General features: G+C 43.4%; 1 protein-coding gene across 1 annotated transcript in view; it reads left to right on the plus strand.

The window, feature by feature from the left end:
- Positions 1-19632, plus strand: part of LOC137377417 (MORC family CW-type zinc finger protein 3-like) — a 120989-nt gene that overhangs the window by 61277 nt on the left and 40080 nt on the right. Inside the window, exons 6-9 of the mRNA XM_068046997.1 lie at positions 11013-11120; positions 11865-11993; positions 12590-12667; positions 14427-14481. Of these exons, the coding sequence (XP_067903098.1) occupies positions 11013-11120; positions 11865-11993; positions 12590-12667; positions 14427-14481 (370 nt within the window). The remainder of the gene's footprint in view (positions 1-11012; positions 11121-11864; positions 11994-12589; positions 12668-14426; positions 14482-19632) is intronic.

The raw sequence follows: 19632 nt of genomic DNA on the forward strand, positions 1-19632 counted from the left end.
CAATAGAGTTATAATGGCACAGAAGGAGACCATTCAGCCTATCAAGTCCATACTGGCTCTCCGTAGAACAATCCAATAAGTCCCATTTCCCACACTCTATTGCCATAGCTTTGCAAGTATATTTCCCTCAAGTGCCCATCCATTTTCCTTTGGAAATCAGTTAGCATCTCCGCTTCCATCAGCCTCATAGGCAGTGGGCTCCAGGTCATTACCACTCGATGCATAAAAAAGTTCTTCCTCGCATGCCCCCTGCATCTCTTGCTTGCCCAAATCTGTGTCCCCTAGTCCTTATACCATCAGCTACTGGGAACAGCTTTGTTTTGTCTACCTCATTTAAACTTGTCATAATCTTGTACACCTTCAACAAATCTCCCTTCAATCTGCTTTGCTCCAAGGAGAGCAATCCCAGCTTTTCCAACCTAACCTTGCAGCTAAAATCCTCCATCCCTGAACCATTCTGGTAAACCTTCTCTGCACTCTCTCAAGGACCCTCACATCCTTCCTAAACAGGGGTGACTGGAACTGGGCACAATACTCTAGCTGTGGCCTGACCAGAGATTTGTATAGGTTCAGCATAACCTCCCTGCTTTTGGACTCAAAACTTCTATTCATGAATATGCTTTGCCTACTACTGTCTCATATGTCCTGTCACCTTCAAAGATCTATTCACATAAAACCCCACGTCCCTCTGTCCCTGTACACTCTTTAGAACTGTACTATTTAGTCTCTATTGCCTCTCTTATTGCTTCTGCCAAAATACATTACCTCACACTTCTCTGTTTTAAATTTAAATTTGGCATCATGGGCAAATTTTGAAATTTTACTCTGTATTCCAATATCCAAGTCATTTATTTATATATATCAAAAAAATCTTTAGCACAAATGTTATTTGCTAGTTTTGAGCCCAAGCCTGAACATTGTCCAGGTCCTGTTGCATGTGGACATGGACTGCTTCATGATCTGAGGCATTGTGAATGGAACTGAACACTGCAATCATCAGCTGACATCCCCACTTCTGACCTTATGATGGAAGGAAGGTTACTGATGAAGCAGCTAAAGATGGTTGGGCCTAAGACCCTGTCTTAAGGAATTCCAGCAGTGATGTCCTGGGGCTGAGATGATTGGCCTCCAACAACCATAACTATCTTCTTTTATGCGAGGGCAGTATGGCTGAAACTTTCCCTGTGTTGGGGGAAGGTTTGACAGATTGACAACTTGGAAAACGCAGCACTGGCTCGTACAAGTAGCTTAGAGATCACCCAGAGAATTGAAAGAAAGGAAGTCTTGCATTTATATTGCGTCTTTCACAACCTGAGGACATCCCAATGCTCTTTTTAGCCAATACTTTTTGAAATGTAGTCACTGTTGTAGGAAATGCAGCAGCCAGTTTGCACACAACAAGCTCCTATAAACAGTAATATGATAATCAGATAATCTTTTTTTCTCCATTGTTGATTTGAGGGATAAATGTTGGTAGGACACGGGGGATAATGCCTCCGCTCTTCAACTGGGCATGATGGCAAATGCCATTTAGATTTGCTGCTGCTAGCACATCTGAGGAAGGTTTCTAATATCTCCAACAGTGGCACTGTGTCCTTTGTATTCTAGTGCTGCCAGGCTCTTGCATTTAGTCTTGTACTATATAAAAGCACCAGTGTCACAGAGTTGGCTCTGCAGTTGATCTTGGAACCAGTCCTGTAGCATAAACGAAGCATTATACACAATGGGCAGGATTTATTGCCAACTTTGGGACCCCAATGTCAGCACACAATTGGGGTGTCGAGCCTGCACTTGCTGGAAGCGAAACTGGCTCAGCGATTTTCCTGGAGGCAGCCTCCCGATTGGCCACCTCTGGGCTCACCGTCCAATTAAGGATGGTCGGCAGACTCAGGATGTCGCCGGCCCAATCAGAAGGCCAGCATCTCTAGAGCCTCGGCAGTCCCATCGGGAAAGGTGGGCGCTGCTGAGGCAGCTCGGGGATCGATATACCCCAGCATTTCAATAGCCTGCTGAAGCTCATTATCTGAGTTTATATAAGATGGATGAGCAAAATTAGTTTCAGCATGACTGGGAATCTCCATAATTAGAGAAATTTGGAGATGCTGTAGAAAACAAAAAATAATAGTGGGCGGCGCAGTGGCTAGCACTGCAGCTTCACAGCTCCAGTGACCCGGGTTCGATTCTGGGTACTGCCTGTGTGGAGTTTGCAAGTTCTCCCTGTGACCGCATGGGTTTCCGCCGGGTGCTCCGGTTTCCTCCCACAGCCAAAGACTTGCAGGTTGATAGGTAAATTGGCCATTGTAAATTGCCCCTAGTGTAGGTAGGTGGTAGGAGAATTGTGGGGATGTGGTAGGGAATATGGGATTAATGTAGGATTAGTATAAAATGGGTGGTTGATGGTCGGCACAGACTCGGTGGGCTGCAGGGCCTGTTTCAGTGTTGTATCTCGAAATAAAATGGCTCAGGGGAAAGGCAGCAAATTTTTTTGTATTGAAAGGTTTGGGAAAAAAATCCAGGAAAGTAAAAATGAATAGTGATTTAAGTTAATGTTACACCACTGGAGTTCTGTTTGCACTTAAATATGCATTTTTCTCTGCATTTGTTTCTGATATTTTGGAATGATTTCAGAGGTTTTTTTTATTGTTAATGGGTAATTAATGAGTAATAATTCTCATTTTTTGATTGGCCTTGGTGTTTAACTTTTTATTGCTGCTTTCTGCCTGTTGCTTTGCATCAAGTGACACAGCTCAAAAACGTCTCAAGCTCTTTTGAGTTTGAAAAACAGCATTGTGTTGGGTGTTGATGTGGTTTTGGACAGGAACTTGAGCAACAAAGGATATCCTGCTCTCACTGTCCACAAGTGTTGCCTTGTGCAGATAGAGAAATTTACCAAATGCTGTGCAAACATATTTGGCAAGATTGTCAGTAAATTATGCTCTAGGTCAGATGAACACTTAGCAAGTACTTGTGCACTTTCTACAGATAAATTTATCACCACACAAAAAGTTTGTAATGGCACAGTGTTTGCAACCCAGCTAAATCATGTAGAATGCCTGTTTGGTTGTCACAAATACCTTGCTCTAATGTATTGATGCAGCTTCAATAAAGCTTACTTTGCTAAATTAAAAAAAAAGTAAAAGTCACAAGGGCAGATTGTTAAATGCAGAACTGCTATGCCTTCAAATTACGGATCTAGTTGCCCACCCACCATTCGTACTCCAATGACTTTACTATCTAGTGGGGAAATAAGCTGTTCAGATGAGGAAGGACCAAACGACTAGGCCCGGTCTGTGCTAAGTTAGTTGATCATAGCTGGGGCACAATGGGATTTTTTTTCTTTATTCGTTCAGGAGATGTGGGTGTCGCTGGCATGGCCTCCATTTATTGTCCATCCCTAATTGCCCTTGAGAAGGTGGTGAGCTGTCTTCTTGAACCGTTGCAGTCCTTGGGGTGTAGGTACACCCACAGTGCTGTTAGGAAGGGAGTTCCAGGATTTTGACCCAGTGACAGTGAAGGAACGGTTATATAGTTCCAAGTCAGGATGGTGTGTGGCTTGGAGGGGAACTTGCAGTTGTTGGTGTTCCCATGCATCTGCTGCCCTTGTCCTTCTAGGTGGTAAAGGTGACTGGTTTGGAAGGTGCTGTCGAAGGAGCCTGGGTGAGTTGCTGCAGTGCATCTTGTAGATGATGCACACTGCTGCCACTGTGCATTGGTAGTGGAGGGAGTGAATGTTGAAGGTGATGGATGGGATGCCAGTCAAGTGGGCTGCTTTGTGCTGAATGGTGTCGAGCTTCTTGAGTGTTGTTGGAGCTGCACTAATCAAGGCAAGTGGCGCATATTCCATTGCACTCCTGACTTGTGCCTTCTAGTTGGTGGACAGGCACTGGAGAGACAGGAGGTGAGTTACTCGCTGCAGAATTCCCAGCCCCTGACCTGCTCTTGTAGCCACGGCATTTATGTGGCTGGTGCAGTTCAGTTTCTGGTCAATGGTAGCCCCCCAGGATGTCGATAGTGGGGGATTCAGCGATGGTAATGCCGTTGAACATCAAGGGGAGATAATTAGATTCTCTGTTGTTTGACATGGTCATTGCCTGGCACTTGTGTGGGGCAAATGTTACTTGCCACATATCACCCCAAGCCTGGATGTTGTCCAGGTCTTGCTGCATTTGGACGTGGGCTGCTTTAGTATCTGACGAGTCGCGAATGGTGCGGAACATTGTGCAATCATCAGCGAACATTCCTACTTCTGACCTTATGATGGAGGGAAGGTTATTGATGAAGCAGCTGAAGATTGTTGCGCCCAAGGTACTACCCTGAGGATCTCTTGCAGTGATTTCCTGGGACATAGATGATTGCCCTCCAAAAATCACAACCATCTTCCTTTGTGCTGGGTCTGACTCCAGCCAGTAGAGAGTTTTCCCCCTGATTCCCATTGACTGCAGTTTTGTTAGGGCTCCTTGATGCCATACTCGGTCACATGTTGCCTTGAGGTCAAGGGCAGTCACTCTCACCTCACCTGTGGAGTTCAGCTCTTTTGTCCATGTTTGGACCAAGGCTCTAATGCGGTCAGGAGCTGAGTGGCCCTGGCAGAACCCAAACTGAGCGTCAGTGAGCAGGTTATTGCTGAGCAAGTGCTGCTTGATAGCACTGTCGGCGACCCCTTCCATCACTTTACTGATGATTGAGAGTAGGCTGATCGGGCGGAATTGGCCGATTTAGATTTGTCCTACTTCTTGTGTACAGGACATACTTGGGCAATTTTCCACGTTGCAGGGTAGATGCCAGTGTTGTGACGACTGGAACAGCTTGGCTAGGGGCGCAGCAAGTTCTGGAGCACAAGTCTTCAGTACTGTTGCCGGAATATTGTCAGGGCCCATAGCCTTTGCCGTATCCAGTGCCTTCAGTCGTTTCTTGATATAACGTGGAGTGAATCGGATTGGCTGAAGACTGGCATCTGTGATGCTGGCGACTTCAGGAGGAGGCCAAGATGGATCATCCACTTGCCACTTCTGGCTGACGATGGTTGCAAATGCTTCAGCCTTGTCTTTTGCACTGATGTGCTGGGCTCCCCCATCGTTGAGGGTGGGTAGGAGCCACCTGCTCCAGTTAGTTGTTTAATTGTCCACCACCATTCACGGCTGGAGGTGGCAGGACTGCAGAGCTTAGATCTGATCCGTTGGTTATGGGATCGCTTAGTCCTGTCTATTACATGCTGCTTCTGCTGTTTGGCATGCAAGTAGTCCTGTATTGTCGCTTCACCAGGTTGCCACCTCATTTTGAGGTTTGCCTATTGCTGCTCCTGGCATGCCCTCCTGCACTCTTCATTGAACCAGGGTTGGTCCCCCAGATTGACGGTAATACAATTCTGCTGCTGGCCCACAGCGCCTCGCGGATGCCCAGTTTTGAGTTGCTAGATCTGTTTGAAATCCTTCTCATTTAGCACAGTGGCAATGCCACACAACTCAGTGGTGAGTACCCTCAGTGTGAACTTGGGACTTCGTCTCCACAAGGACTGTGCGGTGGTCACTCCTGCCAATACTGTCAAGTACAGATGCATCTGCAACAGGTAGATTGGTGAGGACGAGGTCAAGTAGGTTTTTCTCTCTTGTTGGTTACCTCACCACCTGCAGCAGACCCAGTCTAGCAGCTATGTCCTTTAGGGCTCGCCCAGCTTGGTCAGTAGTGGTGCTACCAAGTCACTCTTGGTGATGGACATTGAACTCTCCCGCCCAGAGTACGTTTTGTTCCCTTGCTACCCTCATTGCTTCTTCCAATTGATGTTCAACATGGAGAAGCACTGATTCATCAGCTAAGGGGGGGCGGTAGGTGGTAATCAGTAGGAGGTTTCCTTGCCTGTGTTTGACCTGATGCCATGAGACTTCATGAGGTCATGAGTCAATGTTGACTGTATACTGACTGTATACCAGTCCTCCTGATTGTGTATACCATTGTGCCGCCACCTGTGGTGGGTCTGGCCTGACACGGATGGTGATGGTGGTGTCTGGGACATTGCCTGCTAGGTATGATTCTGTGAGTATGACTGTTGGTTGACTAGTCTGTGGGACAGCTCTCCCAACTTTGGCACAAACCCCCAGATGTTAGTAAGGAGGACTTTGCAGGATTGACGGGTGGGTTTGCCATTGTCGTTTCCAGTGCTTTGGTCGATGCCAGGTGGTCTGTTCATTTTCATTCCTTTTCTTAGACTTTGTAGCAGTTTGATACAACTGAGTGCCTTGCTCGGCCATTTCAGGCAGCGTTTAAGAGTCAACCACATTGCTGCGGGTCTGAAGTCACATGTAGGCCAGACCAGGTAAGGATGGCAGATTTCCTTCCCTAAAGGACATTAGTGAATTAGCTGGGTTTTAACAACAATCGACAATGGTTTCATGATCACCACAAGACTAGCTTTTTTTAAATTCCAGATTTATTAATTGAATTCAAATTCCCCCATATGCCATGGTGGGATTCGAACTTCTCTCCCATGAGCATTAGCCTGAGACTCTGAGTTACTAGTCGAGTGACATTAAGACTACGCCACTGCCTCCCCCAATGCTTTAATTAGGCCCAATGCCCATGGGATAGGCAAGAGAGAAGTCAGCATCTGTGGAAAGAGAAGCAGAGTTAACGTTTCGGGTCAGTGACCCTTCTTCGGAAGGGTCAGTTCCGAAGAAGGGTCACTGACCCGAAACGTTAACTCTGCTTCTCTTTCCACAGATGCTGCCAGACCTGCTGAGTGATTCCAGCATTTCTTGTTTTTATTTCAGATTTCCAGCATCCGCAGTATTTTGCTTTTATATAAGAGAGAAGTCAGACTGGCTTCTAATTCTTAATCACAGACTTCTGCTGCTTGTCTGACCAAATTGCTGGGCTGGGATCTTAATGATGCTTCAATGTAATATCTGTAAATTATTACAGGGTTTTTTGCCTCCACTACCTTATTTATAATTGATAATTCTGCGCAAAGAATAATTTCCTGGTATCGGTCCTAAATTATGAATCCGTGGCCCTTAGTTCTACTTTCCCAGTTTAATTTCAAGTAATATTCTCAGTTACCTTTTGCTATACCCTTAACAATCATTTATTTCTCTGCAAGATCACCTCTCAAATGCCCCTTTTGTAGGCCGAAAAGCTCAGGTTTCTGCAATATTTTCACATAACTTATACTCCTGACACTGGGGATCAAGCTAATCGCTCTTCTCTGAACTGCCTTCAGTGTTTGAGTTTCTCTTATTTCTTATCTAACAGAACTGCACATAATATTCAAGGTTCAGACTAAGCAAAGCACGATAATATGTTATTATTACGTCCTCTGACTTATTCTACTGTAGTTCAACATGCTATTGGTTTTATTATTTGCTGTTCTGTATTTGTTGCAGATGGTTAGCGTTGCGTCTGCTAAGACTTCTAGGTCTCTTTTCTGCTTTACCCTTAGCTATTTCAACACCGTTCGTGAATTACATGTGTCATCTACTTTTCCTTCATATGTGTAACACATTTCACTTGTCTGCATTAGATTCACCTGCCATTGTTCTTACCACATAAATATTTTGTCCAACTTGTGTAATTTTAATTTTCTCCTTCAATCTCACTACCTCTATTAGTTTAGCATCATCTGCAAATTTTACCACTTAGCATTGAGTTTTCAAATCCAGGGCATCTTTATAGATTAGAAGTAGTTCTGGTCTCCACACCAAGCCCTTAGGCACCCCACTCAGTCTTTCCTCCACTCCAACATAGTGCCTTTTACGAGTACTAATTGTTTTCTATTCTTAAGCCAATTTCTTATTAATTCCCAGAGTTTATTCTGACACCCCATAGCTTTGTGTTCAATTAATAGCTTTTCATGTGAAAAATTATCAGAAACCTTTTAGAAGTCAAGATATGGAACATTACAGAGCCTACCACAGAATGGAGTCTGTGGCAAAGGAGCAAACAATATCGTGGAAGCTGAGGATGATGGCTTCAATCTTCCGAATGTTGAGCTGGAGGAAATTATGTCTCATCCAAGACTGATGCAGTTTTACAGCACAAAGTCACTTAAGAGATTGAGAGAGATGCTGGTGAGAGAAAGCTGATGTTTCGCATGAGCTTGTGTCTGCTGATGATGTGACCGAGAACAGCATGTAAATAAGGAACAGAGGGGGACAAGGGAATATCCTCAACATACCAAATGTTAGTGCAGGATTATACTGCAGTACACAAATTGAAAATCTCAGCCATCAATGGCAATCAAACTGGTGTCATTCTCTCCTAGGTCTTTAAAGCTGTAGCATTCAGTACCTCCCTCAGTCTATAAGCCATTAAAATCCAAGCTGGACATCACCTGCTCACCATTTCCTGATTTACCTTGCCTTCCATTTTACTCATTTCAGTCTTGTCCTGCACTATGGTTTTGTCTTACATTGTGGTTTCTCAGTTCTAAACTGTTTGCAAGACTTGTTAGAAGCTAGTCATGGACCAGCAAAAAGAAGTTTTGAAGATAGAGTAGGATTTTTGCAGTTCTAGCTAGCATTTAGGAATTAAATACTAGAGAGTAACTGTTCTGTGTTATTTAATTTGCAATTTCCTGATTTACCTTTGATCGCCTAATCTTTTAAACCTTAGTTGTGTATTGCACTATGGATCTTGACACTTCCCCTTGTTTTCCCATTCAAAAAAATCATTACCTGCAAATTGTATCAAATGCATAATAAAAACAAAGTGCTGGAAATACTCAGCACATCTGGCAGCATCTGTGGAGAGAGAAGCAGAGTTAACGTTTCAGGTTTGTAACCTTTCATCAGAACTGATGAGTTCTGACTGAGTTCTGATGAAAGATCACAGACCTGAAACGTTAACTCTGCTTCTCTCTCCACAGATGCTGCCAGACCTGCTGAGTATTTCCAGCACTTTCTGTTTTTATTTCAGATTTCCAGCATCCGTAGTATTTTGCTTTTATGTATCTAATGCTTGTTGTCTTAAGTGCTGGGAAACAGTGGTATGTCAGTTGGAATAAAACAGAAAATGCTGGAAATACTCTGTAGGTCAGCCCGCATCTGGCGAGGGAAAAATAGGATTAGCATTTCAGGTTGCTAACCTTTCGTTAAAACCCTTGGATGACTGAAGTGATAGTGGTATGACAAAAGGGGGCAATAATGGGAGAAATTAGAATAATCTAAGATGTATCTGACACCAGAGTGATGTGTAAATAGTTACAACAGAATACCAAAAGGGGAGGAAAATATAGAAAATCTGGCAAACTGGAGAAAGCTCCAGTGGGTAGGAGAATGGTGGAAGACACCATGGATCCGGATCACGTACCGCTAGGGGTTCCTCATCCTAAGCACCTGCCCATAACCTCCCCTATTCCCGGAAACGTTGGTACACCCGTCCTATTTTTCCAGCATCTGCTGCACAAGAGACAATGAGAGCTGTGGTTTAGTTGCTAAAATCAGTGTTAAGGCCAGAAGGTTGTAAAGTACCTAACAGAAAGATGAGGTGCTGTTCTTCAAGCTTGCATTGAGTCCAGTGAAAGGTCATTTATCTGAAACATTGACCCTACCTTCCTCTCTCCACAGATGCTGTCTGATCTGCAGTGTTATCAACAGTTTCTGTCTTTATTTCAGATTTCCAGCACCTGTGGTATTTTTAGAGCATTTTTGTAGGATCTAACAGTTTTACTATTAGAATTGAAAGAGCTGTTTGGTTCCACAGAGATAAAATGGTACCTGCTAAAGCCCTGCAGCATACAGAAACTCATTGTTAATAAATGTCAAATGGGCAAACCACCAGATTGTACCACACAATTATAAGGTGCTTCTAGACAAACTTAACACCACTAGATGGTCAGTAGCACATTGCTAAGTTTAGTTTTGTTTTATTTGTTTAATGGATGTGGGCATTGCTGGCAAGGCCAGCATTTATTGCCCACCCCAATTGCTCTTGAGAAGGTGGTAGTGAGCTGCCTTCTTGAACCGCTACAGTCCATCTGGTGTGGGTACATCCACAGTGCTGTTGGGGGCAGAGCTCCAGAATTTTGATCCTGTGACAGCGAAGCAACGGCGATATATTTCCAGGCCAGGATGGTGTGTGGCCTGGAGGGGAACTTGCAGGTGTTGGTATTCCCATGCATTTGCTGCCCTTGTCCTTCTAGGTGGAAGAGGTCACTGGTTTGGAAGGTGCTGTCGAAGGAGGCATGGTGAGTTGCTGCAGTGCATCTTATATATGGTACACACTGCTGCCACTGTGCACCAGTGGTGGAGGGAGTAAATATTTAAGGTGGTAGATGGGGTGTTGATCAAGCAGGCTGCTTTGTCCTGGATGGTGTCGAGCTTCTTGAGTAGTGTTAGAGCTGCACACATCCAAATAAGTGGAGAGTATTCCATCACACTCCTGACTTGTGCCTTGTAGATGGCTGACAGGCTTTGGGGAGCCCGGAGGTGAGTTACTTGCCACAGAATTCCCAGCCTCTGATCTGTTTCGATGATTCATGAAAGTAGATACCATTTAATGTTGTTTATTGTCATTTACATTTGTAGAAATATCCATCAAATCATTTTTTTTTTCTAGCTTGAGCTTCCTGAAGATGTTGCAGCACGATTGTGCAGGCAGCAAAGAGACCTCCAGTCCTTTCCTAAGTGATTATTCTTCGTGAATGGGTGGAGGGTTCTCCTGTTGGTCTGATGTAGCTTCAGCGGAATAGCTGTGGAAACCCCAGTGAAACATTTGCCATTCGAGCTGTTAATTTGAGGTTAACGCTGAAGTTACAGTGGACAAGCGCGAGAACCCCTAGAGAAATAAACCCTGGAGCGTCTGCAGACTACTTGACCGTGAAGGACATCATAATAGAGCATGCCTTCGCCTGGTTTTTCAGAAATTTTTTTTTAATCCTGAAAAATTCAACTCCAGTAACAGTTCCCTTTCATGGAATAGTAGCTCCTTATGAAAATTGTGAAGCACCAGGGGTCATTAGTACTGCATAATTTCTTTTTAAATAGTACTGCATCCTAATACCTAAGATGATTATTTTTCAGATTGACAATGCAGGCATTGGGGCAGAAGCTGAATGATTACTGGAAGGAAAAGAAAACCAAGAGAAGCCAGGAGGAAGCAGATAGCACAGAGATGGTAGAAGAGCCACGGTGAGATTTCTGGCTGCAGTTCCCTTTCTGAGGCTATTTTGAATAAATTTTCAGTACCGTGTGTCCTAACAGCATTTCATCCAACCCCTCATGATCTCCACCAACCCCAGCTGTATAAATAACAACACTGTCATTGGAAAACATTTTGCAGTCACGAATCTCAATAGTGTTACATGTTTCAATTAGTAGATTTCAAATAATTTTGGATTTTCCTCATACTTTTATATTGTGGACCACGGAGGTATGATTTAGACTTTTTTAGAATTATTTTTTGTTGTTTCCTAGCTGAGATTTTCTGCTCGAGTGGTTTTCACATACTGTTGGACTATGACGTGCATCACAAAGATGTGCTGTCACAGCTCTGGGGGACCTAGTGGAAAATGCTTTAAAACAGCTGATGGTAGTCTTCATCTTTCTAATGGGCATTGGCAGGCAAAACTGATGTCAGAAAGCAGTGTAACCAAACCTGTTACCACATTTTTAAAAATTTATATGTATTATCAGATATTAACTACATTTTTCATAAATCATTAATTTGTTGCCTTGATTATAGAAATAAATTATTTTACAATGGGACCTCAGCCTTTGTCTTTGCACATTCTAATGCAATCACAATTGCTTCTGTAACACTTGGGACAGTGGCTTTTCATCCCAACTACATTTAGCATTTGAAAATTATTACATTTACACTAAGAATTTTAAAACATACATTTGCTCATTTTATTGTGTTGCTTTCGCACTCAGAACTGCCCCTGACCAAGCTTGGGTTCAGTGTGAGACATGCATGAAATGGCGCAAGTTACCACCAGAAGTTGACCCAGAGTCACTACCAGAAAACTGGTACTGTAACATGAACCCTGACGCCAAGTTCAGGTAAGGAGGAATCAGAACATACCATCACAGCAGACATGAGTCTCTTACATCTAATTGGTAAAATTATTATTTTTATAAATAAAAAAGATTGAATGGGGTGGGGGGTGGTCATGTACTAGTAGAATTGTCTTTCAGCTTGGACTCAAGTCAGGGACCAATTTTAACTTGCAGAAATCCACGCTGATGAGGCAGTTACTCTGACCGCCATGAATACTTTCAAGGGCCGACCGCTAAGTGGCCGATGCACCTACCTGGTTCAAGCAGTAGATTGCGTTCAATATGCAAGCTGGGGTTCTATGTTGTACATAAGTACCCTGCTTGCCATTTTAGGACAGAACTGATTGGAAAGTGTGCACTCTCAGAACAGTTTTACTGTCAATACAGCCAGAAAGGCCCTAAAAAAACATTAGTTTTGAATGACACTTGCCAGCAAGCTGCATCAGGACGCCAAGTGTCAAAATGACTCCAGCCTCTTCACTGAAGGAACAAGCAGGCAGATGGAGCACTCCACCAGTCATCTGCCCAAAAGTTAAATCTATCCAAGTAGGTGAAGATGTAGCCACAAAATCCTAACATTTGGACTTCTTTAATTTCAGGGACTGCTCTATACCTGAGGAACCAGAGGAAAGTGATGATGAGATTACACCCAGTTACGAAAAAACATCTAAAAAACAGTTAAGTATCATTGCTGGCACTGTTTCATTTGCAAGACAGAAACTGGCTGTTTGACCCCACCAGCCCACGTTGCTGTTTATCTCCACGTGAACGGTAGTCCTATTCCCAACTGCCCTCTCTGTTCCCAGACCCTTTATGCTCCTTTCCTTCATATTAGGCCCTTATTTCATCAAACACCTATCTAACCTATTCTTAAATGATGACAATGCCTCTGCTTCAATCATTAAGTCTGGTGATGTCTTCCACAGCCTCATAACCATCTGCATAAAAAAAAATTCTCCTGCTCACTGTTCAGGGATGAGAAACTTCAGTTGCATGGATAGTTTGGAGAAACTGGATCTGTTCTCCTTGGAGAAGAAGATAAGATTAGGAGATTTGATAGAGGTGCTCAATATCATGAGGGGTCTGGACAGTGTCGATGGGGAGAAACTGTTCCCATTGGCTAACGGATCCAAAGCCAGAGGACACTGGTTTAAGGTGATTGGCAAAAGAAGCAACAGCGACATGAGTAAAAACTTTTTTACACAGGAGTGGTTATGATCTGGAATGCACTATCTGAGAGTGTGGTAGAGGCAGATTCTTTCGAGGCCTTCAAAAGAGAACTGGATAATTATTTGAAGAGAAAATATTTGCAGGGCTATGGGAAAAAGGCAGGGGAGTGGGACTAGGTGAGTTGCCCTTGCTGAGAGCCAACACGGACACGATGGGCCAAATGGCAGCCTTCTGTGCTGTAACCATTCTATGATTCTATCCTAAATCTCATATTCAATTTTATATCTATATGCCCTCATTCTAGACCCTTCAATCACTGAAAAGAGTTTGTTTCTCTCTACTCTGTCCCATCCCTTCACGATTTTAAACAGTTCTGTTAAATTGCTAATTATATATCAATTGTGATTAATTATATGCAGGTGGAGGGCATTAATTGGAGTTTCACTTGAGCAGATACCAAGAGACACTTACTGAAACCTTAGTGTGGTTGAGTTAGGAGGTATATATTTGTAATGTTTCACTCTGTAAATAAATGTAAGACTGAGTAAAGATTGGCTCTAGTATAATCCTTCAGCAACTGGCTTTCCAGAATAGAGCATAAATCACCCTGTAATCTCTAATGAAAATAGCCTCAATTTTTCACCCATACAACCTTGCTAAAAAGGATATGTTTGTTCATCTGTTAAGTAGTGATGAGGCATGGCTTTGATCCCCTAGGTTGAATAGCCTGTTGAAATTCACTGTTTAAGCTCAGACATAACCAATGACCTCTTCACCACCAGAAGCTGGTGCATAGCTTCAGGAGTCATAGTCATTTATGGCATAGAAGGAGGTTATTTGGCCTGTTGAGTCCCTGCCAGCTCTCTGCAGATCAATCCAGTCAGTTCCACTTCCCTCCTCAATCCTCGTAGCCCTGCATGTTCATTTCCCTCAAGTGGCCATCCAATTTCCTTTTGAAATTATTGATTGTCTCAGCTTCTACCAAACTTGTGGGAAGCGAGTTCCAGGTCGTTATCACTTGCTGCGTTGAAAAGTTCTTCCTCACAATCCCCCTGGATCTCTTGCCCAAAACCTTCAATCTGTGTCTCCTAGTCTTTTGTACCATCAGTTAATAGGAACACTTTTTCCCTGTCTAACTTATCTAAGCCTGTCATAATCTTGTACACCTCTATCAGATCTCCTTTGGTCGACAATGGCCAAATAACCGCTCAGACGTTTCAGTTAGTTACTTATTTTTTCTTTTTCATATACATTGTTTTTTCTTAGCGATCAAAGTCTGGAGAGAAAGAGAAGGAAGTCTTTGGAACAAGAGAGACTCATGGTAAGGAATTATATAGGTAAAAAGTAACATCTAATATAGCCCAGTATAGAGAACCCTTAAGGCTGTTTTTGTGTGAAGGTCATGCCCTAACTCAACCTTTTGCTTGACTAAGTGTGGCCTATTTGCTAATCAATACAGTACACAGCCCTTAGTGTAAATAATTAAGAGGAAAACACACAGTTTTCAGAACAAAGTGAATTTAATATAGAAGATTCAGATGGGGTTGGCTCCTCTGGTGTTCTGCAGCATCAAAACTATTAGTTGTACAGATGTTCCTTGTGTGGTACTTGACCAGGGCTAATATAAGGCACTCAATAGGGCCTTGCCTCCTTCAGATCAGTGAGGAGAGGTTTAAGTAACTTGAACATAATAACTGTTATTGTGTTCTCAGCCAGTTGGAAATTACTGTGTACATTTGTTACATTTCCTTGTTCATCATCTCTTATCATCATCAAATATATATAACACTGGCACTTTTCAGTAAAGGTTATTGTATTACAACAAAAGACCTTGTAGCTACTCAATGGCTCAGTTGGTAAGTGCATTTCCCAGTGTTGAACTGACCTATACAGATTAGAAAGGGTCCTGGTTCAGTGTGCAGTCTGTACTGAATTAGCTGTCTCACCCTGAGCAACAGTTGAGGTCCTATAATGAGGTCTTAGTACCCTCATGTTAGGTAGCAGGGGAAAAATTTGGCCTGTGCTTCTGCCTGGTGACTCTTATTGAAAAATATTTGTATTCTCAGTTGTGATGTCCCTGTGATTGACTGGATTGTGACTCACTGTTTAGGGTTCAATAATAAGAAGAGTCCCTTGAGCGAGGTACTGGAGGATGGCCATGAGTCACCATGTTCAGAAGAGAAATAATGATAACTGAATAGGGAGGGGAAAAAGTCCATTTCTCGCTATCCCACATCTGGATGACTGAACATTGCTACTGTTCAGAATGACAGGGGATATACAAGAAGATGTAATACATTTGATAAGGTGTATGTTGTACAGGTACATAAAATAGTGTAACATATGACATATGCATGGCCCACTCATAGGTTCTTATGAGACCTTCAGCCTTGGAACTTTGCACAGTGTGCTCTGAGTAGAACATTTGACAATAGACATTATAACCAGGCTGTGCCTATTTACTGCCAAAAATCTAACCACTTGGGTTAGTGAGCTTGAGCAAATAAGGAGATGTAACTTGTGTCTAGCTGTGGTTGCTGCACACATGGCAGTGATGTTTCCATTTTCTCTAAAATGCCAGGCACCACTGCAAATAGACAAGGTAGGTCATTGCTGATCCACATTTCAGGTGACACAGAAGTGACCAAACTGTGCAGAAAAGGTAATCTTGGTGCTGCAAGCAAGTCAACGTTATCTGGTATCCCTCACTTGGGCCAGGCACATATAGTATGAGTTATATTTTTATTTTTCATAGCTGGCCTGCGAATACTTGAAGTTGAACACTAAGTGTCCATTGTAGGCTGTTCCATTTTGAGAATTTACATCACCTTGATAAATGCACAATTCTAAACTTAAAACAATTTGTAGTATAGCTTTCAATTCGAGTTGTGAAAAGGAGAAAATAAATGGGGTATATTTAGAGCTCTGCAATCTTTGGGGAGAATTTTCCCGGGCAAGGGGAGGCAGGTTTGGGATGTCTCGGGAGTTAAATCCCCTACAGGTGATGTCGGATTGAGATCCCAACATCATCCTGCCCTCTTCCTACTCATCCCCTCGGGTGGGTTTGAATACGGAGGCGGGGTGGGAGCACCAGCTGCCTTCTCCTCAGCCACATGCCCCTCTACAGGGCATAGGGGATGGACACAGAGTTCCAGCTCCAAGACGTGAAGACCCCCAACCCAGGGTCTACAGGGCAGAAGATCAGCATTCTTGACATCTGTGAGCACCAGTGTTTCAGGAGGCTTAGGTTTTCATGAGATGAGATTCCAACATCATCTTGCCCTCTTCCTACCCATCCCCTCGGGCAGGTTTGAAGGCGGAGGAGGGGTGGGGGGTGGAGCCCCCCTGCTGCTGTCGGATAAGGCATTTAAGTTTTCTAATAAGGAATTAACTTCTGATTTGACCAAGGATTCTAGATTTAACAGGCAGTGGATCTATTTTCCAAATTGTGTGGAACTCACCGGGGTCACCAAGGAAAATGCGCAGCGGGAAGAACTACTTCATTGCTGCCATCTGCAGCCTCCTGGAACAAGACTACCTTCCAAATGGAGCCGGTGGGCACGCATTGGCAGTGGCCTTGAGGTGCCTGTCGTTGGAGGACCTTCCCCACACCACCTCCACAAGTCTCTGCCTCTCCACGAGGTTGTGTGCTTTCACTTCTGTTATGAGTATTCGTAATGGCTTGTGTGGATAGCAAAAAGGGCAACATTTGTGGAGGGTGACTTTGAGGCATCAGTGCAAGAGAGCAATAGGATGAGTAAGAGTGTTAGTTGCTCAGATGGGGATGTGGGGTGCCGAGAGAGAGAGGAATGAGTGCAGCTACAAGCTGTGATATTCTGAGGAGTGCTTTGCAGGTGATTGCTGGGAAAATAAGAACGTGGGGCTTGGCATCTGAAATTGCTATGTCACTCATCTTAACTGCCATCCTGAGGTCCTGGATACCCGTGGTCCACTGCCTCTGGTTGGAGGGACCACACTTCTACTGCTGACACCCTTGGCCATTTTCATGAATGCCTACTTGGTTGGAGTGGTGTACTTTTCTTCCCTTCCTTGAAAAAGATCACTTACTACAGTCCCTCAGATCCCACAGCAGGACCTCCAGTTAAGAGTGAGAGACCTGAGGAGCAGTCTTCCCATGGCTTCTTTCTATTCCTGTGCCTGCTGCAGCCTCAGGAATCCATGTCCAGTTCAGCCATTCTAACCCATGCTAGAGTCCCTTGAATTAGAAATCATTCCTTTGACAGAATTGCATGTCATTCCCCGCCCCCCACCCGTCCGCCTTCCTGCCTGATTGGTCAGGGAACCGGAGGTGATATGCTAATGCCATGGCTCAGTTAAAGCCCGCTCCAGCTTTTAACGGGTTCCTGACCCACTATTGCTCCTGGGTATGAAAATTCTGCCCTTAGTTTGTATTGATTTTTACCAAGAAAAATCAGTTTTTTTTTCCCCTCCATGTGTTTGAATTTTTTGGTGATTTTTTTTTGCCAATTCTTATGATGAAAACCCATTATTTCCGGTTGTTATAGCAGGATTTCAACTGCAGTGGTGTTTCTGGATTATCAAAATCTCATGCTCTTTTTCTGTGCTGCAATCGATTGTTGGGGAGGCCTAGATTAATACCTCTACTTTTTAGAACAGCTTGGCTAAGTTGATATATTTCTCTACTCTGACACTGAAGGTTGCAGGTTCAAGGCCCACTTCAGGACTTGAACATGTGGTGTCATCTAATGCTGCTTTGCAATCCTAAAAGACTGTGTCATTAGAGTTGCTTTCCTTCAGATGAGTCATTAAGCCAAGATGCTGTCTGCCTGTTCCAGTGGTTCAGGTGAATGAAAATGTTTCTCCGGCACGATTCAAAGAGCAGTGTTCCTCCATGTCCTGGTAAAAATTTCTCCCTCAACTAGTGCTGCCAAAATCAGATTGACTTCTCATTTTCTGCTGCAGGATCTTGGTAGGTATAAAATGCTTGCAGCATTTGTCCACATAAGCATTTTAGGACATCTGCAGGATGTGACGAGATCTTTCTTTCTTTTACACTGACGTTTGCAGACAACAAATGGTGATGATGAAATACAAATAATGTTTTCAACTGCTAAGATCATTTTTATATCCAGTTTCAAAAGTCTTACTTTTTTCCTGCCAATTTTTAATTATTTTTCAAAAATCCAAAGTAAACCCCCAAAAATACATTGGAATTTTTTGGTGTTCAAAAATAAAAACTGAAAGCACAGTACTTTGACTACATTCAAAAATAGGACTGTGAAAATAAATGTAACTTCTACATTTTAATGAGAAATAAATTTGAATTAATTTTCAATTTATCCTGCCCCCAAAAATGGATAGGAAAGCCACTATGGCACAGTGGATCCATCTAATGCAAATAATTTCTTCTTCTTCTTGAGATGTGGACAACACCGGCAAGGTCCCATTTATTGTCCATTCCTAGCTGACCTGAGAAGGTGGTGGCAGGCTACCTTTCTTCAACTGCTGTAATCCTAAGAATGATGATGCCCCTACAATGGTGTTAGGTAGAAACTTCCAGGATTTTGACCCAGTTCAGTTGAAGGAACAGAGATATATGCCCAAGTCAGGACGGGATGTGGCTTGCAGTGGACATAGAGATGATGATGAATTGTTACTCTTGTCCTTCTTAGTGGTAGAGATCGTGAGGTTGGTTAATTGCTGCAGTGCATCTTTCAGATAGTGCATACAATAGCCAAAGTGTGCTGGTGGCGGACTGTGTAGATATGGAGTCCTATGGCAGGGATGCCTATCAAGTTAACTGCTCTGGCTTAGTGCCAGGTGTTGGTGTGATTACACCCATTCAGGCAAGTGCTGATTTTTCCATCACACTTGTGATTTGAAACCTGTATATGGGTGCAGAAGATTTGAGGTGGCAGCTTGTGAGCCACTCGTCACAGAGTAACTAGCTTCTGCCCTGCTCTTGTAGTTATGATGTTGATATAGCTGGTCGATACTGGCCCCAATCCCATTTCTGGAGTTAATGGTGAGATACTTGGTGATAATGGTGCGATTGAAGGCCGTGGAATGTTGGTTGTGTTTTTTTCTTGTTGCAAAAGGTCATGATCTGGCACTGAATGTGGTGTACATTTTACCTCCCACTTGTTAACTCAAACCCAGTTGTTGTCCAGGCTAATAGCTGCTGTATTATCAGAGTTGTGAAAGGAGCTGAATACTGTCAAATATTCGTCAAAGAGCTCTCTTTCCGACCTTCTGAAGGAGAATCATTGGTGAAGCAGCAGGTGAAAACACTTTGGCCAAGGGCACTGTCCTGACGATCTCCTGTAGTGATGCTGAGGCAATACAGTTATTGGCACCTGAAGACCATCTTCCCATGCATCAGATATGACTGGAGCATTTTCTTCCTCACCACTATTGAGCATAGTTTCAACTTCTGATGCCAGGAGCAGTTATTTTCATCTTGTATTCAGTTCTTGAGTTCATGTCTAGC

Source organism: Heterodontus francisci, chromosome 15 (genome assembly GCF_036365525.1).
Source record: "Heterodontus francisci isolate sHetFra1 chromosome 15, sHetFra1.hap1, whole genome shotgun sequence".
In the NCBI taxonomy this organism is placed as follows: Eukaryota; Metazoa; Chordata; class Chondrichthyes; order Heterodontiformes; family Heterodontidae; genus Heterodontus; species Heterodontus francisci.